The sequence below is a fragment of the Xenopus laevis genome, chromosome 7L (assembly GCF_017654675.1).
Source record: "Xenopus laevis strain J_2021 chromosome 7L, Xenopus_laevis_v10.1, whole genome shotgun sequence".
In the NCBI taxonomy this organism is placed as follows: Eukaryota; Metazoa; Chordata; class Amphibia; order Anura; family Pipidae; genus Xenopus; species Xenopus laevis.
In genome coordinates this window covers 20,959,777-20,987,354 of record NC_054383.1, presented here as the reverse complement: position 1 = coordinate 20,987,354, position 27,578 = coordinate 20,959,777, and the positions used below count along the sequence as shown (strand labels likewise).

At 40.3% G+C, this 27,578-nt stretch overlaps 1 protein-coding gene across 6 annotated transcripts in view; it reads left to right on the top strand.

Moving 5' to 3' along the window:
* blnk.L (B cell linker L homeolog) overlaps positions 1-27,578 on the top strand; it is a 163,774-nt gene that overhangs the window by 57,200 nt on the left and 78,996 nt on the right. The window contains exon 1 of one of the 6 annotated variants that reach the window (XM_041568411.1): positions 6,405-6,527. The exons of 4 other annotated variants lie outside the window; for them this stretch is intronic. In XM_041568411.1, coding sequence (XP_041424345.1) covers positions 6,520-6,527 — 8 coding nt within the window. In that variant the 5' untranslated portion in view covers positions 6,405-6,519. Of the gene's footprint in view, positions 1-6,404; positions 6,528-27,578 lie in introns of those variants that run through there. One more of the 6 variants, XM_041568412.1, reaches the window with a different exon arrangement.

The following is a 27,578-nucleotide window of genomic DNA, read 5'->3' as shown; positions in this document are numbered from 1 at the left end:
AATAAAAGGGTGCTGTATGAACTGAAGTATTTGCTGCCACAAGAAGTAACTGCTGCACCAAGGGTAACTGTAGTCAGAACCAGTAGTGCAAAGAACAGCTAAGGGCCCACATACACTGCTTTCAGTTATGCATACATTTAATAATGTATATTGGAAAATTGCTTAAAATATTTTTTTTTTGTTTAAGCAAATTGGGTGCAAATGCCCCTTTAAAGCCCCGCTCTGCTTTTCTGAGTTATTAAAAGTTATCAACCAATACACCCATTCTACTAATCACAGCACACTATTATAATCCTTTAATATCCTCTTCAGAACTACCTCCAGATGCCTGTGTGCTGCAATTACCACGGACAATATTATTAAAGTCTTTGAGGGCCTCCGATCTAATAAAGCTCAGGCTTGTAACAGCACATTTGAAATTCCTTGTTCATTGCCTGCATTAGTAATAATCAGAATTATTGCCAATAAACTTACCTGTCATTTACTAATGTATCAAGTCACTTAGTGCAGGAAGGAATTCTAACTTCATACTGATGTAATTGAACAACACCTAAACCCTTTCATGATTGCTCCTGGGAGTGGATTGCAACAACAACTAGGAGGGAATCAGAGGGCCTTCTGCCATGAGGATTAATACAACTCCCAGCAGCTATCAGGGCCAATTAAAGCATTTAGACCTATCACAGCATGTACATTGCCCTTCTATGGGGCACATTTACTTAGCTCGAGTGAAGGAATAGAATAAAAAATACTTTTTACTTTTTTGGCTACTTCGACCATCAAATTGGCTACTTCGACCTTTAACTACGACTTCGAATCAAACGATTCGAACTAAAAATTGTTAGACTATTTTTCGATAGTCGAAGTACTGTCTCTTTAAAAAAAACTTCGACCCCCTACACTGTCTCTTTAAAAAATCTTCGACCCCCTACTTCGCCACCTAAAACCTACCAAGCATCATTGTTAGCCTATGGGGAAGTTCTTTCCTAGATTTTTTTGATCGAAGGAAAATTGTTCGATCGATGGATTAAAATCCTTCGAATCGTTCGATTCGAAGGATTTAATCGAACGATTTTTCCTTCGATCGTACGAACGAAGGAAATGCAGTAAATCCTTCAACTTCGATATCCGAAGTCGACGGATATTACTTTGACGGTCGAATATCGAGGGTTAATTAACCCTCGATATTCTACCCTAAGTAAATGTGCCCCTTTGTGTCTCTATATTAACATGGAAATGACAGAGCTTGGAGAACTTGTTAAAAGCCTGACACATTTTCTGGGGTTGAAGTAAATCTTGGCAAGTACCCACTCGTGGTTCTTAAAGTACTTTAAACACTTCATCAGAAGCACTTGAATTATTCATAAACCTCATGTAAGGAGTCACAAGGTAAAATAAAGGATAGGGGAACTTTCTGCCACTTTCAAGCTAATTTAGCAAGTGTTGACCTCTTTGGTTAACCATAAGCCAAGTCACCTTAATTCAGCAGAGTTAGGGCTGTTGCACACAAGCATCTCTTTCTGCGGTGGATCCTGCATGTGTTCCACTTATGTTCAATGCTTCCCTGCGGCACAGTCATTACAAACTAACTGCATTTTCCTTATGATGAAAGGTCCACCACAAACTTCTTCTTGTGTGTAAGGGCTCATAGGGCTTATTTACAGCAATTTTTTTAAAAAAAAAAAAAAAAGGCCACAATCAGCCAGTTTTTTCTGTCTACAGCATGGAGCCAGGCCCGGATTTGTTTTAAGGCTACAAAGGCCCGGGCCTAGGGTCGCAAAGTAATAGCTGTTCCTGCCGCTTTCTCACTGGGACTATTTGCACAATGCTCAGCTCCCCAGTGCTCTAGCTCCTCCTCCATACTCCTCGCTCGAGTAGACGTAGTGCAGGCGGCCACTAGAGCTGCCCGCTCATGAAATCCAGCCCTGCATGGAGAATTGTGCAAATAGTCCCAGGCCTCTGCACTCTTTTTTGGGCAGGTTAAGACACATGGGTGTCACCCTTCCCACCCCGTACTTTGTGTGTCAGAGGTGCAAGGTACAGAGTGGCAGGAGGTGCAGTCCACATCTGGGCCCCGTTCTTACCACCTGCCCAAAGGCATTCTTATCCAATATTCAATCCAGCAGCAAACTGGGGGGTGCAAGTACTTCCCAAATGAGCCCTTTGGGGCTCGCTCTAGGGTCAATTGTCCCCTGCTATGTGTTAAGCTGGTAATACTTGGAAAGCCTTTTTGACATGGTTTTCAAACTAGCAAATCTTAGCCTAATTTGGCCACCAATGACCACCAACACGCAAAGAGTAAATCTCACCCCTAGTGAAGTCTGCTAGACCAGTGGTTGCAACTATAGAAGTGCCTCCCAACTCCCCTCAAAATTTTCAGCCAATACATCAGGTGGTGCCCAACCTACATTTGTTAATTGGCAACTCGTAACTCGCAACTCGTAACAGAAAATCCTACATTTAGATAGGCCTCAGGATCACTTTTAATCCTATGGGGCCATTGTATATTTTACACCATAGTTACAGAATAACCCCCCTATCTTATCAAAGGCATTACGTTTGCCCAGGAGCAGGGACCCATAGCAACCAGTCAGATCAGAAGTTGTTTGCTTTTCAGCTATGGATGCACCAAATCCAGGATTCGGTTTTGGATTCTGCCTTTTTCAGCAGGATTCGGATGAATCTAAGTGCCTGGCTGAACCGAATCACATGACTTTTTATCATACAAACAAGGAAGTTAATGTTGTGGATTTGGTGGATCCCTATTTTCAACAGGTGACCAGTACATGCTGTCTGCGGATTGGTTGCTATAGGTTACTGCACCTGGGCAAACGTATTGCCTTTTATTACATAATAACCCCATCTTACCTGCATAGTCTGAAGTTAGAGTGCAAATAGGGCTGCTTCCACCTTCTCCTCATTGTACAGAAGAACCTCTTCTATGTCAGAAAGCAATAATCCACTAGAAGTTTCAGTGGGCTCAAAGTGTATTAGTGCTAGGCATTAAATAAAGGGTGGGCTTTGACAAGGACAGCACTGCACACCTCTACCCTTTTATTTACTCTTTGGAGTATAATTGTTATACAACGCATCCCAAAATCTGCCAGCTTTCAGTAAAGCTGGATCTGAATCATAATGAGTGTCGAATACAGTGACCTTGTTTATGTTATAAATTAGAGTTGTATATTCTGTAAAAAATATTCCCCCCCCCAAAAAATATTTTTGATGTAGTGGGTATTTGAGAGACGTAGGCTTTGCTGAGCTGTTGTAAAAACTTACAACTGATCTTAAAACTTTATCAAGGCAGTTTTACAGCTATAAATGATGGTCCCCGGCAATCACACCATCACATTGTCCTTCTCACCTGTTGCTTTGCATTCATTCTTGGCACATCTATAATAGTAATCAAGGGATTTTCAGCTGTTTGTGATATATAATTTTTGTCCTGTCGGTGTGCGTGTGAGTCATCAAAAAACAGCTTCCAAGACTTAAGAGGAGGGGGGGAAAAGCACAGATAAAAGAGAAAACAGTGCAGTCAAACATTCACCACTAGAAAGGATACTTGACATTATTTAAAGACATGAATAGGCGCTGTCCTATCAGGAAACAGAAAGTGCCGAGACCTTAGGGCATTTATACAGCATTAACAAGCTGAACAGAGACGAAAAAGGTTACCAAGAATTTTAGCAGCTGGAAGTGGCGGCTTTGGGATGAATGTTAAATAAAGGCATTTAACGGACGTGTTCTTAAATAGACCCATAGGATAAAAAAAATCTCTGTGATCCAACAAGAGCTTTAAATAAATGTGCTATCCAATCATAACATATAAGTATCAAATCAGGGACATGCGACCCTCCAGCTTTTATTGCGCTACAAGGGTAATGTACTAATAGTTTCAATGTAAACTCCAGAGGGATAAAACTGTAGCAATAACAATGGCAGTGTTTCAATGTGGCATTATTCAAGGGCACTTAATGTTAGAAATATATTTTTCTTGCAAAGGCTTTATTTATAAACTGTGTTTTTTTAACGTGTTGGCTTGTTTATATGATGTGTGTTTAAAGAAACCTGCAATGTTCAAGCATCTAGAAGAGAAGTTTTAGGGGGTGCTGAGAAAGGAAGTGGAAGGGGTCCATTATAGATAGTTTGGGGTTCTAGAGGGGGTAGAGGGGAGGCAAAGCTAAAGCAGCAAGCCAGGAGGTGGGAGACAAACACACAGAGGGAAGGGGAAGTATGGTGATAGGATATTACCCGTGGGAAGTATAAGAGGATAAGTACAAGAAGTAAATACGAGATACATACAGTAGAACCCCCATTTTACATCCCCTCATTTTAATTTTTCCCTTATTTTACATTATTGTTTTGTGGTCCCACCTATATTTTATGCATAATACATTTTATATTTTCCTGGATTTTACACCATTTTTTTCTGGTCCCCTGAAAAATGTAAAATGGGGGTTCTACTGTACATTGAAAAGAGGTAGAACGAAGGGGACAGCAAGAAAAGGCTCTCAGGAGAGATTCATAAGCAGTTAGTCATTAAGACTCTGTACTAACTCTTGATTGGCTCACATTACTTAAAGGAAAGTATTCCTTATTCCCTATTCCTACGCCACTTAAATGTTTTATTAATATTTACTTAGACTGCAGGCTATGTGGATATAGCTTACTGCTAATATGCATATTATACGTAATACAGATATGGGATCCGTTTTCTGGAAACCTGTTATTTCCAGAAAACTCTGAATTATGGGAAGGCCATCTCCCATACAGGCAATATTAAGCAAATACCTCAAATCATGATTTCCTTTATCTCTATAATAATAAAACAGCAGCTTGTACTTGATCCCAACTAAGATATAATTAATCCTTATTGGAAGCAAAACAACCCTACTGGGTTAAATTAATGTTTAAATTATTTTTAGCAGATGTAAGGTATGGTGATCCAAAATAAGGAAAGAAACCAGGTCAAGTATTCTGTATAACCGGTCCTACACATGTAGTGTCATATTGCTTGTCTAAGTAATGTCATTCTTCACTGCTGGCAATAGAAACAACATTTCGTTATTATTATATCTATATTCCCGCATTGGGGTTATGTAATAAAAGGCACTAAGTTTTGCCCAGGAGCAGTAACTCATAGCAACCAGTGTTGCCCACCAAAAAACCTTAGACCACCCTCAGTACTATTATTCTTCCTCTCCTCACTTAGCCTCTATTCTCCTAGTCTCTTTTCTTTACATACTATAATCTATTATTCCATCTATTTAACCTCATTGTTCTTATAGAAATAGGAAATGGCCATGAAATAGTCCAAATGTTTAGCAGCACAAGGGCCCACTGATACCTGGGCCCACCGGGAGTTTTCCTGGTATCCCGGTGGGCCAGTCTGACACTGATAGCAACCAATCAATTGGTAGAATTTACTGATCACATGTTTAAAAACAAAGATCCTATTGGTTGCTATGGGTTACTGCTCCGGGGCAAACTTAGTGCCTTTTATTGCATATGGGGGAGTGTCTTAACCCCCTCTCCTTTTACATTGTTGGTTCTTTTTGCCAGGGTCATTTTTTACCTCGTGTATAGGTTATTGGTTGTTGTTTGTATGTTCAGTGGATATACCCATGTATTATTGTACAGTGTATGCGGATAGTGATGGGTGAATTTGGGACGCTTTGCTTTGCCAAAAAACGACGCTGGCGCCGTTTCGTGAATTTTTCTCCATTCCTTGAATTTCGTGGTAAATTCGTGGAACGGAGTAAAATTCACAAAACACTGGCGAATTTTTGCGTCAGTTTCGTGAATTTATTCGCTGGCGGCGAATCGCTGGCGAATAAATTCACCCACCACTAAATGCGGAATATGTTGGTGCTTTGTACATATTAATAATATTTACTATCTATGGAAACAAGAAATACAGAAAGACATTGAATATAATCCCTCCTTAATAATAATAACCCCCAAACCTAAATAAATGGACACATTCTGAATCCCCATCTGTAAAGTTGTTGAAAAGCTGACACAAAGGTGTCCTGCAGACTGCAGCAGTTTCTATGCAGCCGTGGAGTTAGTTAATGGTGATTCAATATCTCTCTGTTTTGAAAGGAGGAGGTTGAAACCTTTTCCCATTTTTTTTTTCAAAAAAAAATCAGGTCAAAAGTGACACTTTCCTTTCACTTCTAAACGGTTGAAACAAGGTTTGATTCCTTGAGCTCACACAAGTAGGTCTTTCACTAACCAGCTGTCTCTGCTCCAGTCTTCACCTTTGACAAAATATTTCCCACTTTGTGCTGGCTCAGGAATAACTGGAATAGATCTAATCATTAACTGGAAGATATGAGGAAGTTTTAAGTAAGACACGGCCCTCGTATATTACCTGTTTATATTATGGGAGAAAACGCAAGCAGCATTCTTTACTTGTTCTGCTAAGGGTGTTAGAGTACAGACGGGTGTCTAACACGGCACAAAAGCGGAGAGGGGTGCTTTAAGAGAACACAGCCTGTGTATGGCACATCGAAAATGTCACGGTAGGTTTTGATTTTACTACTTCTTAAAAAGTTATTTACAAGGGAGTCTTTAGCTGTCAGTGGGATTCTGGGAGTTGTATGTCATTTGTGCATTTGTCAAGCAAGGGGCATCTGGTGCTGGGGTCACAAGGAGAATGCCCAAGCTGCACTACTTTAAACCCATACTTTATAATCGGTATTATATGTCAATTATTATACAATGTAACGTTATAGCTTTTCCATACCAGAGAAAGAATCAGTGCATGGCAAAGCCACCAGATATCATACAAGGTAAAGGATATATTTTGTTTAATAAGTATCCTTTCTCACAAACAGACAAATTAATATTTCCATAACTTGATAGAGTGATATGCAACCGGTAGTTCCCCTACTGCCTCTTGGAATTGATTTTTTTTAATTTAGCAGTTCCAGAAAACGTTAAAAATGCCTTTGTAATTCTATGTTTGAATCCAGAGTAATGTATACAAGATAGTAACTGCTTTCTATGTAGGTTGCAATAGTTGCAGTATTTAGTAGAGATAAGTATTTAGACTATACTTTTATATAAAGCTCCCCATAGACGCGACGATTCTTCTTGCCGAACGACCGATTTTAGGGAAGTCCGACCAATCTTTTCAAAATTATCGTGTGGTTAGTGGGATTCGATTGTTCGTACATCTTACGATTTTTCAGCCGACATCTGTCAGGAAATTGATCGGCCAGGTCAAAACATCTTTGTCGGTCCCAGTGCAATCTATCTATGTTTGCAGGACCAAGCAGGCAGCTCCCCTTTGTTTTCCTGGCAAATTGGTCTTTTTAGTTGATGGTCAATTCGTACGATCTTCCCGAGAAAATCGTGGTCTCACGATGAGGATCTAATCTTTTAAAAATCTCAACATCTATGGCCAGCTTAACATTAGCAGCATGGCTGGATTGTCTCCCTGACTTTGCGGAAGAAGGTTTTCATTCATCCAAACTACAGTATAGCAGCGGTCCCTGACCTTTTTGTTTGGTTGTCAAGCAGCTTCCATTTAAGATGAAGGGTAAAAGTGCATTTAGAAAATTAAACATAAAATGATTTCTTCAAGAAACTGTAATTTAGGCCAATTACCCACCTTCTTCATGTTTGCATCAAATGTAATTGAGGGTATGGCATTCAATTCTGAGCCATCCTTTTTGTGAGCCACATTCAAATGTAAATTGGAGAGCAACACAAGCATCCAAAAAAAGTTCATGGGCTGCCAATTAAGGGCTTTGATTGGCTGTTAGTAATTCCTATATGGATTGGAAGCCAACTGGAGACTCTGTTTGGCAGTACAGCTGTTTTTTATGCAACCAAAACTTTCCCTTGAGCCTGAAAATTCACAAACAAACACCTGCTTTGAGGCCACTGGGAGCAACATCCAAGAGTTTGGTGAGCGACACGTTCTTAAGATCTATATTATTTCTTTGTAATATGTCTAAAGAAACTGGGCTTGCTGAGTTTTCCTGAAAACCTTTCACCGCTCATCTAAGTGGGTGAAACGTTTTCAAGATTACTCAACAAGTCCAGTAGGGGATTCATCCTGGATCATGACCAGGGTGAATGAAACATAAGGATGCACAGAATCTACTATTTTGGGATTCATCTGAAAAGATTCGGCCAAATACTCAACCGAATCTGAACTCTAATTTACATTAGGAAGGGGGAAAGATAACCTCACCCGGCACGCGGTTAAAACATTTTTTAATTCCTTGATTGTGTGACAAAAAGTCCCCCCTGATTTTTTCGGATTCGGTTCAGCCAGGCACTTGTACTAAGCCGAATCCTGCAGAAAAAGGCAGAATCTGAACTCTAATTTACTTTAGGAAGGGGGGAAAGATAACCTCACACCCAGCACGCGGTTAAAACATTTTTTTTCCTGCAGAAAAAGGCAGAATCCTGGATTTGTTGCATCCCTAATGAAAACCTTAATAGATATTTTGTTTTCACCACATTTACTCTCAGGCAGATCCCCACAAAGTCAGGGAGACAATCCATCCATGTTCATCCAGTTATATAAGATCTACAGTTCTGCAGTGGTTTCAGTGGCGTAACTCGATATTACTGGGCCCCACAGCAAATTATTTTTCAGGCCCCCAAAATGTTTAGAGGTTGACTTGTTTCTCCAATATTTATTGAAATTGTAAATGAATTAGGGCCTCGTGGGGCCCCTATACCTCCTGGGCCCCCCTGCAGCCGCAGGGTCTGCTTCCTCTATAGTTACGCCCCTGAGTGGTTTAGTTATTACAAGGATCATGCCATGGATAGGGTTCAGCCTTCATTTTATTAGCATTGTGGCATCAATGATGTTGCGCTTAAATCACTGGCATTACTTGGATTGTTGCAGTCTATCCAGTACTATCCAGCCAAGCACCGTCTTACAGTGAGCTCTTGAAAAGAGGAATTCTATCAGCAAGAGTTGAACCGGGTAAAGCATGTTCCAGTTCTTCATAGGCACTTGGGGGCAAATTCACTAAGATTCGAAGTTGCGCCAGGCGCAACTTCGCCGCACTTCGCCAGGCGTAGTTTCGCCAGCGCTTCGCAAATTCACTAAAATCCGAAGTTGCGCACAGGGGTAGCGTAAGTTTGCGAAATTGCGCTAGCGTTGATTCGCCAAGCGAAGCGAAGTTTCGCTAGCGATGGTTCATTTGCATACGGCGCCAAATTCAAATTTCAATGGAGGAATATGTATCAGCACTACAAATGCCTACAAAACCTTCAAAACATCAAATAAAATTTTTATTTTGCCCTACACATGTGCCCACTGTATAGGTAAGTTGCCATGAGTCAGGAAATGTAGGGGGGAAGGAGGGGAGCCCCAAAAATTTTTCGATCTTTTTCAGCCTATCACCCATAATGTAGAAAACACGCCAGCGTTTTTTGGGACTTAGAAAAAATTTTGACTTTTTTTTAAGCAATCCCTATCTACTCTATTGCGCTTCGCCTGGTCTGAGGTGGTGAAGGAAGTCTAGCGTAAAAGGTAGCGTTCAGTACACTCAGTAGTTACGTCCGTAGCGAAAATTCGCCAGGCGTAAGGGTGCGAAGTAACACTAGCGAATCTACGCCAGCGTTTGTTAGTGAATTTGCGAAGTAACGAAAATGCCCAACGCTAGCGAATTGACGCTAGCGTTCGGCGCTTCGGCGCTTAGTGAATTTGCCCCTCGGTTCTCTGATGCTGTATTTTAGTACAGAATCTTTAATTAAGACAGTAAAGTGTACCTTTAGCCTTGCCAACATTAGGACCGCATCTCTTGTCTGTAGCAGACATCTGGGGCGGGGCAGGGTCTCAGGGTCTATCCAGTAAAAGGGTCTTTTGTTGGATTATTATGGGCTCACTCAATCAAGGTAGAGCAAAAGCCACCACATGGATTGTCCTCATGTTTCCCCAAAAAATATTCTAGGGAAAAAATAATAACAACCTGTAAATGTATATGAAAACGTCTGGAGTAAATGATTTTATTCTGGCTAGAGATCAGCAGCATCCCGGGAAACAATACATCATTCATATACATGGGACATAAAACAGCTACGTTTGAGTGGACTAATGCATCAAACAAAAAGGACAAAAATCCAATATACGCATGAAGGGTAATGGATTGAGCTATTCTTTCTCTTTAACTGTAAGTCCAGGCTCCAGGGTCAGAAGCTGAGACCCTTAAAAGTCCCCTTAGAAATAACTGGCTGATCTTCAGATCTATTTCAGATGCTATTCATTAGCTCGGAGACTATTATGTTGTCACGCGGCTGTCAAGCAGCTTCCATTTAAGATGAAGGGTAAAAGTGCATTTAGAAAATTAAACATAAAATGATTTCTTCAAGAAACTGTAATTTAGGCCAATTACCCACCTTCTTCATGTTTGCATCAAATGTAAATGAGGGCATGGCATTCGATTCGGAGTCATCCTTTAATCGCTCACTTAAACAGTTCAGTGATTGATTTTAATTAGCGCTGTGTTTAAAGTCTCCTGCACAAGGACCATTAAATATGTGTAACATAGGGTTGTCAAACTGTGTTCATAAAAGGATGGAAACAATGCCCAACATGTAACGGAATAAGACATTTGTATGGGATGCTGTGGTGTCTTTATTTGGTCTGTAATATCAACTATTATTTATGAGTGGCCATGGCTTTCGGAGATATGGAAAAACGTCACCTCCCTGCCACCTCCTATAACATAAGATGGCAATTGACTAAAAATGGGATAGTGGCTCATGAGCAGAATGTTGTGAGCAGGTTAGGGTTGCCGTCTTTTCATTTTTTACCTGTACAGTTCGTTTTTTTCTTACGGCTGTTTGGGTCAAAACTGCCTGTTAGAGTTTCAGCCTTGTGAAACCCAAACAATTATCTGGCTTATAACCACCTGTGTTGCCAAAACCCTACTCACATGAGGCGCAAACATGCCCCCAAATCGCATTACCACACCCCCATACAGGGTTGAACTGATGCATTTGCGGCTCACCGGGCCGCAGAGCAGGTCTGGGCCGGTGGGGGCCCATGAGGGCTTGGGCCTACTGGGTTTTTTCCCGGTATCCCGCCGGCCCAGTCCAACCCTGCCCCCATATGTCACTGCTCGCACATGATACCATCATCCCGCCCCCTTATTCGGTTTTTGTGGCAACCCTAGAACAGTGGTAGTACATAGGCATCCCCCACCACCCTCTAACTTGTGCATCATTTGGATAAAATGATGCACCCCCAAGACACCCTCAAGGGAATGTATTTACTTACCTGACAGTCCAGGCCGGTGCTCCTATCAGCAGAAAACTGCACGGCCTGGGGTTCATCCAGTGAGCACCACAGAGCGATCCAGACGCAAAGGGGCAAATTCACTAAGATGCGAAGTTGCACTAGGCGCAACTTCGCCGCACTTTGCCGCACTTCGCCAGGCGTAGTTTCGCCAGCGCTCCGCAAATCCGAAGTTGCGCTCAGGGGTAGCGTAAGGTTGCGAAGTTGCGCTAGTGCTGATTCGCTATGTAAAGCGAAGTTACGCTAGCGAAGGCTAATTTGCATACGGCGCCAAATTCAAATTTCAATGGAGGAATATGTATTAGCACTAAAAATGCCAAGAAAACCTTCAAATCATCAAATAAAAATTTTATTTTGCCCTACACATGTGCCCACTGTCTAGGTAAGTTGCCATGAGTCAGGAAATGTCGGGGGGAAGGAGGGGAGCCCCAAAAAATTTTTCGATCTTTTTCAGCCTATCACCCATAATGTAGAAAACACGCCAGCGTTTTTTGGGACTTAGAAAAAATTTTGAATTTTTTTGAAACAATCCCTATCTACTCTATTGCGCTTCGCCAGGTCTGAGGTGGCGAAGGAAGTCTAGCGTAAAAGGTAGCGTTCAGTACACTGCGCAAGTTAGTGAATTTGCGTACTTACGTCGCTAGTGAAAATTCGCCTGGCGTAAGGGTGCGAAGTAACACTAGCGAAACTACGCCAGCGTTCGTTAGTGAATTTGCGCAGTAACGAAAATGCCAAACACTAGCGAATTAACGCTAGCGTTCGGCGCTTCGGCGCTTAGTGAATTTATCCCATAAACTGTAGAACGAAATTGCCAAACTTTTGGCACCCCCAAGTATAAAATGACTTTTCTTCTCCTTTTAGTGAGAACTAAGGGACATGCATTTGAGCCTCTTTGTGTTATCTTCTTGCTCCCCAGGTATGGTATATGACCCCTTTAGTCTTTCTATGGTAAGCAATCTTTCAGTAGTCTGATACTGACTAAATAGTACTGATCTGCTGATAAGGACAATGGCCCAATCTTGTACATCTACACAGAAATAGGAAGGTTTCATTGTTGGTTGTACCTCCACATGAAGCAGTGGGAGGCGCTAAACTGCCTGCAGAACTTGCTGGCCTCATGGTGTGAGGCTGATTTACTTTGGATAGATTCACAGATCAATACAATCTTACTGCAGTGACTAAAACTGAAACCTTTCTGAAAAAATGGCGGTACAGGTATGGGATCCGTTATCCAAAAAGCTCAGAAGGCCGTCACCTATAGGCTCCATTTTAATCAAAGAATTAAATTTTTTAAAAAGGATGTATTAAAGAGGTGGTTCACCTTTAGGTTAACTTTAAGTATGTTATAGAATGGCCAATGCTAAGCAACTATTCAATTGGTCGTCATTTTTTTCTTTTTTTAGTTTTTAAATTATTTACCTTCTGCTTCATCACTGACTTTGTACCGTAAATGCTCTGTAAGGCTACAAATGTATTATTATTGGCATTTTTTATTGCTCATCTTTCTGTTCAGTCCCTCTCCTATTCATATTCCAGTCTCTTATTCACATCAATGCAGGGTTGCCAGAGTAATTTGGACCCTAGCAACCAGATTGCTGAAATTGCAAACTGGCAAGCTGCTGAAAAAAAAAAGATATATAGCTCAAAAACCATAATCACACATACTAAAATGTAACTCAAAGATGAACAACCCCTTTAATAAAACAGTACCTTGTACCTTATCCTAACTCTGATATAATAAATCCTTATTGGAGGCAAAATAATAACATTGGGTTTATTTAATGTTTAAATATTTTTTTTAGACTTTAGGAATTGGAGATTCAAATGGCACCAAGTTAAAGTACAATGGACGTATATGTAGCAGCAAATACATTACACTACACAAGCCTGGGAAAGCTTCATAAAATAAAATAGAGTTGTTATTTTGCCCTACACATGAGCCCACTGTATAGTTTAGGTGCCATACGTTAGGAAATGTAGGGGATAAGGAGGGTACCCCCAAAAAAATGTACGATCTTTTTCAGCCTATCTCCCTTAAAAAAGGAAAAGACGCCAGCGTTTTTTGGGACTTAGAAAAAATGTAAACTTTTTTTGAAGCAAGCCCTATCTACTCTATTGCACTTCGCCTGGTCTGAAGTGGCGAAGGCAAGTCTGGCGCAAGATGTAGCGTTCAGTAAAATGCGCAAGTTAGTGAATTAGCGTAGTTCCGTCCCTTCGCCATAGCGCAACTTCGCCTGGCGTAAGGGTGCGAAGTAGCCTAGAGTAGGTCGACTTCACTAGCGAATTTACACCAGCACCCGTTAGCAAATCGGCGAAGTAACGAAATGACGTCACACTGGCGAATTTGCGCTAGCGTTAGCGCTTCTCGAATTTGCCCCTATGTCTTTATTTTTATTATATTTGTTCTCGCTCATTTATTTCTGTTTGTAGTTGTCTAATGGAAACATTAAGCAGATTTATAATTATGTCATTCTAGCTTTGTTGCCCTAGATTCTTCATAGTTACTGGCTTAGCTTTAGATATTTCCATAGACATAGTATCAGCAGGAACAGTCCCTCCTGCGCCTGAATAGATAGATATAGCTTTTACAGCACTGTGCAAAGTACAATCCAGCAGGATAACTAATGTAACGTGGCCCTTCAACTATAGAGATTATCATTCTTTTATCTGTATAAATGAACATGACTACAAGCAGCTCTATATCCAAAGCACAATTAGCTGCCTTTGCACAAACATTACACCTACTCCGATAATTTGTTTGAGTGAATGTTTAATAAAAGATATTGACATATGCAGTTAATTCCTTCCTGGATTCAGGTCACAGGGTTAATAACCTTATTGGTTTCTGTAAGCTTCAGAAACAAAGGAAAGGTATCATGCACATCCAGTTCTTAAAGGGATACTGTCATGGGAAAACATGTTTTTTTCCAAAACACATCAGTTAGTAGTGCTACTCCAGCAGAATTCTGCACTGAAATCCAATTCTCAAAAGAGCAAACAGATTTTTTTATCTTCAATTTTGAAATCTGACATGGGGCTAGACATATTGTCAGTTTCCCAACTGCCTCAGTCATGTGACTTGTGCCTGTACTTTAGGATGGAACTACTTTCTGGCAGGCTGTTATCTCTCCTTCTCCATGTAACTGAATCAGTCTCAGTGGGACTTGGCTTTTACTATTGAGTGTTGTTTTTAGATCTACCAGGGAGCTGTTATCTTGTGTTAGGGTGCTGCTATCTGGTTACCGTCCCATTGTTCTTTTGTTAGGCTGCTGGGGGGAAGGGAGGGGTGATATCACTCAACTTGCAGTACAGCAGTAAAGAGTGACTAAAGTTAACAGAGCACAAGTCATATGACTGGGGGCAGCTGGGAAACGGACAATATGTCTAGCCCCATGTCAGCTTTCAAAATTGAATATATAAAAAATCTGTTTGCTCTTTTGAGAAATGGATTTCAGTGCAGAATTCTGCTGGGGCAGCACTATTAACTGATGCATTTTGAAAAGAACATATTTTCCCATGACAGTATCCCTTTCAGTTGGGAGAAAAGAATTGTTGGTGGTTTATAATGTATGTTACACCCTTTCACATTACCCACAACCCTTGTTTATTTTACTATCTGTCCCACAAGAGAGTTTAGAGGTAATTTACAAACAGCAGGGCAAGGTGCAAAGTGCAAAAAGCAGACACAAGCCACCGTTTTTCATGCTTTGCACTAGTGATGTGCACAAAATCATCGGGTCTGGGTTGAGATCTTCTTCTGCTCTCCCTGACCTAGCACTGCCGGCTTCCGGCCCCTACATTTATACACTTGCACCCGCCACTGCCCCTTTTGTGATGTCACAGTGGGGCAGGCTTGGGTCTATAAAGTGAGGAGGAACAACGGGCCGAGTGCGGGTTGGGAGGGGCAGGTTAGGGTCAGGTGCAGGTTGAGAATTTTTCGACCAGCACACCACTACTTTGCACCATGCCCAGTTCTTTGCACTACAGCCTGGATGACCTGCATCTTCCCAATGAAAAGTGTTGCTGTATTCATGAGGGTTGGGCTGGGGGAGGCATTTGGATGCCGCTATCCTTCCCCTATCTTGCATGTCATTCAGATGCACAAGTAAGAGTATGACAACAGGTGCTTGGTGCAATCCTAAGCATTAAGTAAAGGGCTGTATAGCAACAAAAAAGAGGGTGTAGCTAGCACACACTGACGGACAAACCAAGTCAGACCAAAAAGTTAAAAGGAAAAAAATACTTTATTGAACAATCAGCTCAAGCCTTATGCGTTTTGTGTCTATGTGACACTTGGGGCAGATTTGTCAAAGGTCGAGGTGGATTTTCAAATAAAAAAAAAATTCGAATTTCAAGCTATTTTTGTGTACATCGACTAGGGAATAGTCCAAATTTGATTCGAATTTGAAAAAAAATTGAAAATTCAAATATATACTATATATATGTACTGTCTCTTTAAAAATTCGACTTCGACCATTTGCCATCTAAAACCTGCCAAATTGCCATTTTAGCCTATGGGGGATCTCCTAGAACCTATTTGGAGTCAATTTTTGGGAAAACTTTGAATCGAATTCAATCGAATGCGTTATTCCTTCAATTTGAACGATTCGGCCAAATACAGACCTATTCGTTCGAAAACTGACCTATTCGACCAAAAAAACTTCAACTTAATTTCGGTTGGTCTTTGAATTTCAAAGTTTTTTCAATTCGAAATTCGACCCTTGATAAATATGCCCCTTAGGTTCATGGAAGTTTGTAAAAACTCCCATAAACTCCCATGAACTCGAAATCCAAAAAAACAAAATTTATCAAAAAATTCACATTTTTCAAACCCACAAACTCAAATCAAATTCGAATCAAATTCGAATTGAGTTTTTTTCGCTGAAAAAAACTAGATTTTCAGGAAGGCTGCAAACAACTCCAAATTGATCCCAGGACATCCCCCATAGGCTAAAACAGCAATTCAGCAGGTTTAAGGTGGTGAATAGTTTAATTCAAATTCTTAAAGGGTACATAATAGTTATCGAAAATACTAGGGGCACCATTTTGTACCCTATAGGCTGCAGTACTTGTAAATGTGTCCATACCTCCAAACTGTCCCGTTTTGAGCGGGACAGTCCCGCTTTTGACAGCTCAAACTGCAGTCCCGCATTTGTATTGATATTTCCCGAGATTCTTTTTGATCTGCTGCACTGAACAGCCAGAAACAGATACAAAGTTTCTAACTGAATTGGCTCTTGGCAGAGAGCCCAAAACACATACTTACAATGCTTTTGTAACAGTTTTAGATAAGATAAGAACAAAGACTCACAGCTTAAAGGGTAATTCACCTTCATTACTATTATCTTTGGGCTCACCCTCTGAAATTCTTTGCTTTGCGGTCAGCAGATTTGGCTTGTAGAACTAAGACAGTAGCTCTAAAATGTATGCCCCAATAAGGACTTTGTACTTAATGAGAATTATTTTGCACTTTTACAGCCTCTAGAGTGTGTACAGTATTTTTTTTTTTTTAAAGTTTACTTTCTCTTTATAGAGATCTTTGTCCCAAGACATGAATCTGGCTCATCGCTGGATAAGGCCTATGGCATACACACATGTAACAATAGCCTTCTGTGTTGACTATTATTCAGACTAAACATTCAATAACACAAAAATCAGTAATGGAGGGGTTTTCCAATCATTAGAATAACATGCCATACACATGACACAGCAGATAACAGATACCTGTCCCTGGGGAGAAGATTAACAAACTCACATAAGACACTAAAGAAAACACTGTTGCTGAACAGGAAAAACAACATTCAAATATTTGTGTGTGTAAAGCATCTTCCTTCTTTTCTCAGTATAAAGTATTTTATATGTTATACTTGGGGAAACACAAGGTGGCAGATAACACACTGGGGGAGAGGGAGAACACAACACACACACTATTAATTGTACAAAAAATAACCAGAACAACAGTTTTGCACCATTGATCATCATTAGTGATGGGTGAATTTCTCCTGTTTCGCTTTGCCGAAAAATTTGTGAATTTCCCGCAAAATTTGGGAAACAGCAAAAATTCGCTCAAAGATCGTGAAATAGGAAAGTTTCACAAAAAAATCTTGAAATTCAGACATTCACACAAAAAATCTTGAAATTCAGACATATTCACGAAAAAATCTTGAAATTCAGACATTTTCATGAAAAAATCATGAAAATCTGACATTTTCACAATAAAAATGTGAAAATCGGAAATCTTCATGAAAAATCCTGAAAATTGGAAAATGACGCCCGCGTACAAGCTGACGCTGGCGTTAAAGTCAACGGGGGTCAATGGGAATAGTGTTGACGCACAATGATTTTGACGCGAGCGACTTTTCGGAAGCGCATCCAACAAATTTTGCGAAATACGAAAATTCGCAGCGAATTTGCGCCAGTCGAATTTATTCGCCCATCACTAATCATGATGGAATTTTAAACCCTAAATTTAGCTTTTTCACAATTAAACTATTAATTGAAAGGCCAATAATGGAAATACAAAATGAGCTTTAAGCTGGCCATACACGGGCCGAAAAAAACTGCAGACGGACCGAGTCAGCAGCTTATTGGACCGTGTATGTGGCCCACGATGGGATTCCCCAACAGATGTCGATCAGGCAGGACTAAAAATCAAGTCGGATCGCAGACCGCATCTGTTCGTTGATGCGGTCCCTCAATCCTTATGATCCAATCGTTGGGCCCTAGGGCCCAAAATCGGATCAGCCTGATATAGCCCACCTCAAGGTGGCCATATATCGGGGAGAGATCCGCTCGTTTTGGCAACATCGCCAAATGAGCGGATCTCTCTGTGTATGGCCAGCTTTAGAGATGAGAGATTAGAGGTCAGAAAAACAAAAGGGGACAGGAGCCCTATGTCACTTTAGTAAGGGACCAAAAAGCTGCAGAAATATATTTGCATATCTATAGAGGGAACTTTTCCAACCTTGCATCACATTGCCATAAAAAATAATTTACATAGCTTATATACTCAACTTTAAGCCAACTTGGTGCTCATATAAGTCCTTTTCAATTGGCCGTCATTTTTTTCTTTTTTTATAGTTGTTGAATTATTTGCCTTACTCGTCTTTCTATCCAGGCCCTCTCTTATTCATATTCAAATCGATGCATGTTGCTAGGGTAATTTGGACCCTAGCAACCAGATTGCTGAAACTGCAAACTGGAGAGCTGTTGGAAAAACAAAAGCTAAATAACTCAAAAACTGGCTTCAGGAAGACGGTGGATAGTCTATTATTTAGGGGATACTTGCAGTGTATGGCAGGCAAGCTTTCTGGTGCGTTTAATACGGAGTTCCTTAGTGAGACACACTCTTTGTGTTGCATTTTGTACTGAACAGATGGTTCTCAGCAGAATCCAAAGTCTAGTAAAATGAGCAGTCGAATACTGTAAATCAGTACACAATGCTGATCTGTTCCTTATAGACTTTGGATTCTGAGATAACCAACCATTCAATATATATATATATATATATATATATATATATATATATATATATATATATATATATATACTGTATATATATATATATATATATATATAGATACACACACATTAACACTGCCAGTAAGAGATGTATACATTATTATAATGTATAATGTAATATATATATATATATATATATATTATATATATATATTGCTTCAGTTTAAACTTGTGTACCAATACGTTTCCGTTTCATTTTTTGGAACTGAGAATAGTCTAACCATGCTGAAATGCTGTAGAGTCCATTTTGCAGTCAGGGTTTAATCCGACAATCAATGCCATGTTATCTGTTAGTGACACCAATTTGGGTGGGTTGCTACATGTGCGCACTTGTACAGAGATAAAGATGAAGCAGATCCAGTAGATCAGTGAACTGGGGACTGCAGACACAATTACAATGCACATAGCTCTATCTTGTGGCACAAATGGAAAGTTCAGGCTGTGATGAGGAAAAGGAAAAACTCGACATAACTACGTAATACATAAATACAAAACTTCGGCAAGTAATAGCCATGGTCCTATAGAAGTCAATGGGACTTTTTTTAAGCCTTTCAGACTTTTAGAGGTTTTCGGATTTTTATAGCTAGTAATCTTCAGATAAACTTGATTTTTTGGGGGTTTTGGGATTTCTTTGCACATCATTCAGCATTTTTTTCCATACAAAATCGTGGTTTCAAAAAGCTCTAATACCCCTGAATTCGACCATAATGTTTTGTTTTTTAAGCAAGAATTAAAAAAAAACCTGTCTCTTCAAGACCAGTGCTATCCATCAGCATGAAGCTGACCTAATTAATTCTCTGCCTGGAAGATTTCTGCTCTGTCTGATTCATCTCTTGCTCTCCTGTCATAGCCTTCATACTGCTAAGATCTTCTCTCCCTCCCTGGCCTCTAAATTGCTCAGATCCATTTCCCCTACCCGATATTTCTACCCAGTGACGGACTGGGATGCCAGGGGCCCATCAGAAACCTTAGACCATGGGCCCACTTTCCAAACTATTATTCTTCCTCTCCTCACTCAACCTCTTTATTCTCCTAGTCTTTTATATTTACTTACTCTTATTCTTCCATTATTACGATTTTTTTCTCATAAAGAAATAGGGAATGACCATGAAATAAGCCATATGGTTAGAAGCAAGAGGGGCCACTGAAGCCTGGCCCCACGGGGAATTTTCCTGGTATCCTGGTGGGCCAGTCCAACACTGATTCCACCACAAAATCTTGTCTTTCTCCCAGTCCCCAACACTCCACAAAATCTATCTTTCTCTCCTTCCCCTTCTACGGACAAAAAGCCAATGCCACACCCAAATTGCCAGTATAATCATTACCAAATTGTCCTACAGATTGCCCAGTCCCACTGTCCCTCTCCAACACCAGTATCATTATTCTACTTTACTCTTTCCTCATTCCCTAACCTTTAGTATGATTGCACAGCAGCACCGTTGCTCCCTTCCCAGCACCCACTACATCTCTGCCCTACACCACTGGTCCTTCCTTACTCTTATTTATTACAGCACAGAGAAAGCCCTCCAGCAAAAAACTTTTGCACAATGAAAGAAATAATAATTTTAAGCAGCATTGCAATATCCATTCATGCAACATTTTTAATTATATTTGTTGTTATTTGGTTTTGTCTTAGCATTTTGCTTTTTTTAACTTGTTTCAAAGCATAGGGAGGCAGCAGAGTAACTGAGATGATGGCAAGGATTACGGTTTGCATTGCATTACCAGTCCTGGTTAAAATGCTCAGAGTGAAAATACCTTTCAGTATAGTAGGGATGCAGTATGGCAGCCCCAATCACTTTATTTAAAGAGGAAGTAAAGTCTAAAATTTAATAAGGCTAGAAATGCTGTATTTTGTATACTAAATATACAGTAAACATAAACTTACTGCACTTACTGCACTGCAGAAGCCTAATCAAACAAATGATTTATGCTTTCAAAGTTGGCCAAAAGGGATCAACATCTTGTAACTTTGTTAAACATATTTGCAAGACTAAGACTGTGCACATGCTCAGTGTGATCTGGGCTGCTTATGGATCTTCATAAATTATCAAAACAGCACAAGTCAAATAATATTTGCCAGAAGCCAATACCGCAAGACTGATTAATAATCAGAATATACAGACTGCACTGGGTCCTGTGTTGTCATGTAATCTAATGTAGATTTTATAGTTTTTGTATTGTTTAATACAAACTTTCTCCAACTTTGCAGAACCAGTGGCTGCAGCGAAATAATCCTCCAAATACAATCCCAGTTTATCTGTTTAAATCTAGCTCCATGATCTTTGTCCCTGCAGCTGGAGTTGGAAACAGTAAAGGCAAAAATAAAATCCAATACAAATCTCTACACAGTCGCTGACTGCTCTACAGGGAAACAAACAAAGCTGATTTAGTTCTGCATGGCTGGGAAGTAAGGCGGGGGCTCCCCCTGCTGTTCCTATGTATGATTGTTTAGGGACTATCTGACAATTCCTATCCACAGCAGTAAATGAAGGGAAAATTTTGCTGCATAAAGTCAGGTTTCTTATAAAAATGGTACACATTTTTAACTAAAGTATATTGGATGTACCTTTCTTTTTTATTAAATAAATTAAAATTTTTATTTTATTTTTTTTTTCCTTTACATGCCCTTCAATATAAATATTCATTCTCTGTCTAGAATATCTAACTCTGCACACCTAACATTTTTAGAAATAAGTTAATTAATATTACATTTTAATTTTGAAAAGGTTTAGGGATGCACCATATTGTTAATCTTTGGAATAGGCTGATTACACACACACATATATATATATATATAGTCTGGCAGAACACTGACTCCATACCATAATTTGTATATTGACATTTAAGCACATACAACAGCTTCATATGTGTGTAAATCTGTATTCAGATTCAGTTCTTACAAAAATGTCTTGGAATCTGGAATCCCAACCATATCTTGGATTTAATTTTCTGCCGTTCTTCTTCAAAAGAACGGCAGTGTTATTGTTATCTATATGGAGCAATACTGCCAAAGTTATTTAAACACAATTGTCCCCTTACCTGTACTGTGGTGTCTGAGATACATGAAACCAAAGTGATTTGCCCAAAGTCTCAAGGAATTCACTCAAGAACCATCATCAGGAATGGAACTGTAGCCTTTATCACTGAGCCATTCTTTTCCTCCACCGGTAATACAGCTGAGTTTTACTGAAAAGTTATCATTTTGGCGGAAGGAGATTTAGCTTATTGGCTTCTTGCAGCTTCTACAACACTTCCCTTCCCAAGGGGCCAGATGAACCAAGCAAAATAATAAGTTGCAAAGAAAAATATTTTTTTTCAGTTTACAAACCATTCTACTCACAAAGAGGAAACATATTTGTTGAAAATACGCACGAACAAGGAATGCAGAATACGCACACTTATTCAGTGCCTTGCAAATAATGTGTGATTTTTGCATTCAGAGTTTAGTAAATAACCTCCTTAGTATGTTGTAGAGAGTGATATTCTGTGACAATTTGCAAATTGGTTTTCCTTTTTTATTATTTGTTGTTTATGAAGTTTTTTTTTATTCAATAGTAGTAGTATATTTTGTTTTTTAGACGAGGGTCAGTGACCCCATTTGGAAGCTGGAAAGAGTCAGAAGAGGAAGGCAGATAATCCAAAAACAATACAAAAGAAAACACGAAGGGAAAAAAAAGTTGCTTAGAATTAGCCATTCTATAACCTACTAAAAATGTATTTAAGGTGAACCACTAGTGATGGGCGAATTTGCGCCGTTTCGCTTCGCCGAAAAATTAGCGAATTTCGCACGAAAAATTCGCGCCCGTTTTTGACGCCGGCGTCCGTTTTTTCTGCAAAAATTTTTTTGACGCCGGCGAATTTTTGCCGCGAATTTTGCGGGCGTTTCGCGAATTTATTCGCTGGCGGCTAATCGCGCAAATTCGCACCTGGCGAATAAATTCGCCCATCACTATGAACCACCCCTGTAATAGCCTTTCCTTGGTCACAATCCATTGACCAAAACCAGTAATGATCAGTGGCCATTAAGGCCTGGCACAAAAACCTGACTAAAGGTGGCCATACATGGAGAGATCCGCTCGTTTGGTGATGTCGCCAAACGAGCGGATCTCCCTCCGATATGCCCACCTTGAGGTGGGCAATATCGGGCTGATCCGAACGTGGGCCCTAGGGCCCAACGTTCGGATCCTAGCGAACGCAAACCGCAGTTGGATCGGTCCGACGGGATTTTTAGTCCCAGCCGATCGAGATCTGGCTGACTTTCGGCCAGATCTCGATCGGGGAAGCCCGTCGGGGCCCCCCATACACGGGCCAATAAGCTGCCGACTCGCTCTGTCGGCAGCTTTTATCGGCCCGTGTATGGCCACCTTAAGTAACTTGATAGGACCAGATCTCCTGCAGCTTGGCCAGATCACCAAGTATATATTTAACTTAACTTTAGCTTTTCCTGTTGCTAGGTGCCTGAAATAACTTGCTCCTCTATAATTACCATTACAAAGCTTTCTCGTTTTTTCCCTCGCTCCCTTCCCACAACTCAGTACAACAATGTGCAGAATCAAACCTAAGTACAATTGCTTATTCTTGTTAAATGCCAAGAGGTTTTCATAGACGTAACCTTAGACTTTGTTGTATAAGGAACAAAGTGTGCAAGACTCATTCTACACGCTCTAGCTACAGGGTAAAGTGTATTTGGACGTATCTGTTATTCATTCAGGATGTGATTTGATTTGACAATGTCTGCTTACCTGTATAGCAGTGTCACACAAGGCAAGTGTAATTACCAAATGTGGCCCTGCAGAACCCTTGTGTTACCATGGTAATTATTAAGTATTGTTATTGTGATCAAAAGATTCATTTGACAAACTACAATAAACAATGTCGTATACTATATTATAGCCGTCTCATTGTGATTGGCTCATTGCCTCATACCATCTATATAGAAGTGGACCCATAGGTCACTTACAAGTCATAGGATATGTTTTTATCCTTTATACAGGATCAGCAAATCCCCTGCCCAAATGAGCTTTCTACTAGAATCAGTTTTACCATTTCTCCGACCTTTATGTGTGTTTTTGGAGTATGGAAACCAGAAAACACAGAAAGAAATCCATACAGAGAACAAATTCTTTGCAAATACAGTTATGGGATCCAGATATTCAGAAAGCTAAAGTCCCTTTTAAGCAAATCATTTCATTTTTTACTTTCCTTTCCTTTATTTCCATATAGAGGCTGCCTTAGTACAAACTGGTCCAGCAGTGTAACAATGTGCCGCCGTTCCCCCTGCCAAAAAAGCGTTAAAGGAGAACTGAACCCTAAAAATTAATATGGGTAAACATGCCATATTTTATATAATGAACTTATTGCACCAACCTAAAGTTTCAGCTTGTCAATAGCATCAATGATCCAGGACTTCAAACTTGTCACAGGTTGTCACCATCTTGGAAAGTGTCTGTGACACTCACATGCTCAGTGGGCTCTGAGCAGCTGTTGAGAAGCTAAGCTTAGGGGTCGTCACTAATTATCAAGCAGAAAATTAGGTTGGTCTGTAATATAAACTGATCCTACAGGGCTGATTATTAAATTCTGATACTAATTTCACTGGTTTCTGTGCTGCCATGTAGTAATTATCTGTATTAATTACTAATCAGCCTTATATTGTGACATTTCTATTCTATGTGTACTGTATATTGTGAGTGGGTCCCTAAGCTCAGTAAGTGACCGCAGCACAGAGCATGTGCAGTGAATCAGCAGAAAAGAAGATGAGGAGCTATAGGGGCATCTTTGGAGACACAGATCTTTACTGCTAAAGGGCTGTGGTTGCCTTTGGCTGGTACAGAAGCACAAAACAAAATGTAAAATATTTCTAGCTACTTCTTTAGTTAAGCTTTACTTCTCCTTTGAGAGGGGCCCAGTCGCTCTTGCTTCCAATACCAACCCACCTGCCTGCCGTCCCCCTTCTCTGTTTGCTGATGCTCCCCGCAAGCTCTCAATAAGGAGAGCGGCTGCAGAAGGGAAAATTTGCGTAACTTAAAGGAAGCAGGCCTGCGTCCCGGGCTCCCTTGTTCCCTAGGGTGCCTAGCAACAAGGTGCACCAGCAGATGAAATTCTAACCTGCCTGATTCACAAACTTACCAATAGGGATGTAGCGAACGTCGGAAAAAAAGTTCGCGAACATATTCGCGAACTTGCGCAAAAATGCGAGCGGTTCGCGAACGGTTCGCGAACGGTTCGCGAACCCCATAGACTTCAATGGGAAGGCGAACTTTAACATCTAGAAAAGACATTTCTGGCCAGAAAAATGATTTTAAAGTTGTTTAAAGGGTGCAACGACCTGGACAGTGGCATGCCAGAGGGGGATCAAGGGCAAAAATGTATCTGAAAAATCTGCCTGTGTGTGCTTGGAAGAGATAGTGTAGGGGGAGAGCTGTTAGTGATTTCAGGGACAGATGATAGTAAGCTTGCTGGCTAGTAATCTGCTTGATACTGCTCTGTATTGGAGGGACAGAAGTCTGCAGGGATTTGAGGGACATTTTAGCTTAGGTAGCTTTGCTGGCTAGTAATCTACTGTTCTCTTTAAACAACTGCCATACGTTGACCTTGTAGGCATTGTTTGCCCAGTTTTTTTGGACGCAGCCACTGAAGCACAGTTGCCAGAAAAAATATGCCATATAAATGCTGAAAATAGTAATTTTTCGCCATACGTTGACCTTGTAGACATTGTTTGCCCAGTTTTTTTGGACGCAGCCACTGAAGCACAGTTGCCAGAAAAATTATGCCATATAAATGCTGAAAATATAAATTTTTTTGGTTGCAGCCACTGAAGCACAGAGGCCAGAAAAATTATGCCATATAAATGCAGAAAATATGCATTTTTTTGGTCGCAGCCACTGAAGCACAGTTGCCAGAAAAATTATGCCATATAAATGCTGAAAATATAAATTTTTTTGGTTGCAGCCACTGAAGCACAGAGGCCAGAAAAATTATGCCATATAAATGCAGAAAATATGCATTTTTTTGGTCGCAGCCACTGAAGCACAGTTGCCAGAAAAAATATGCCATATAAATGCTGAAAATAGTCATTTTTTGCCATATACGTTGAGTCAACGTATGGCAAAAAATTACTATTTTCAGCATTTATATGGCATATTTTTTCTGGCCTCTGTGCTTCAGTGGCTGCGGCCAAAAAAACTGGGCAAACAATGCCTACAAGGTCAACGTATACACTACTACAGCGGTGGATACGGATTACGTAAAATATATGAATGCTGCTTGAAAAAAAGTAACTCAAGTGGTTTTTCTAGAGACGATAATATTATGGATATTTAGACAGAATGTGAACAAGGTCACACAGCTAGATGGCGGGTTGAAGAAAACAGTGTGCAAATAATGCCTACAAGGTCAACGTATACACTACTACAGCGGTGGATACGGATTACGTAAAATATATGAATGCTGCTTGAAAAAAAGTAACTCAAGTGGTTTTTCTAGAGACGGTAATATTATGGATATTTAGACAGAATGTGAACAAGGTCACACAGCTAGATGGCGGGTTGAAGAAAACAGTGTGCAAATAATGCCTACAGGGCAAATAATGCCTAAAAGGTCAACTTATACACTACTACAGCGGTAGTAAAATAAAAAAAAGTAAAATAAAAAAAAAATGAATATTAAAAAAAAAAAATTAAAGTTGGTGCTGCTGAACTACTAGGAGCAGCAGATTAGCACACCAGTCCCACTCCCCAACACTGCTAGACTAATAGCACTGGGCTCTTATAGTAGTAGTAGTAGTAGTAGTAAAACAACAAAAAAATAAATAAAAGCAGTCCTTACAAGGACTACTGTTATTGCAGCAGTCAGCAGATGAGATCAGAAGCAGGACAGCTGCCCACTGCAGCTACATACAGAGCACTGCAGTAGAAGGTAGATTACTAGCCAGCAAAGCTACCTAAGCTTAAATGTCCCTCAAACCCCTGCAGACTTCTGTCCCTCCAATAACAGAGCAGTATCAAAACGATTACTAGCCAGCAAACTTTCAACTGTCCCTGAAATCACTAACAGGCAGCAGCTCTCTCCCTACACTATCTCTTCAGCACACACAGGCAGAGTGAAAAAACGCTGCAGGGCTTCGGTTTTTATAGGGAAGGGGAGTGGTCCAGGGGAGAGCTTCCTGATTGGCTGCCATGTACCTGCTGGTCTGGGGTGAGAGGGCAAAAAAAAGCGCCAACAATGGCGAACCCAAAATGGCGAACGTCGCGCGACGTTCGCGAACTTCCGGCGAGCGCGAACACCCGATGTTCGCGCGAACAAGTTCGCCGGCGAACAGTTCGCGACATCTCTACTTACCAATATCCATAGTACATGGGTATTGGTTGGGATCAGTGGAGCACCATACACGTAGCAATAAGATATTATTGGGAGCTAAAGCTACATAAATCAATATTTGGTGGCCAAACAATCTTATTGGGTTTATTAAATAGTGAAATTTAGTAGGTTTGAGGTATGTTGATCCTAATTACAGATAAACACCGTATGCAGAAAACTCAAACATGCTGGATAATAGATCCAATAGCTGTAGTACCCTTGTTGAATTGGAGGAGAGCAAGGCAGCAATACTTAGGACTACACAAGTGTCTTTGGATGGATAAACAATTCTTGCCATGCCAGTGTGAGATTTTCTTATTTGATACTACATATAAGTATGAAATAGTATAATTACTAGAACTGGGCAATCTGACCAGGGCAGGTTATATAGCTGTGCCAAGAAAATGATAACACTGTCTAG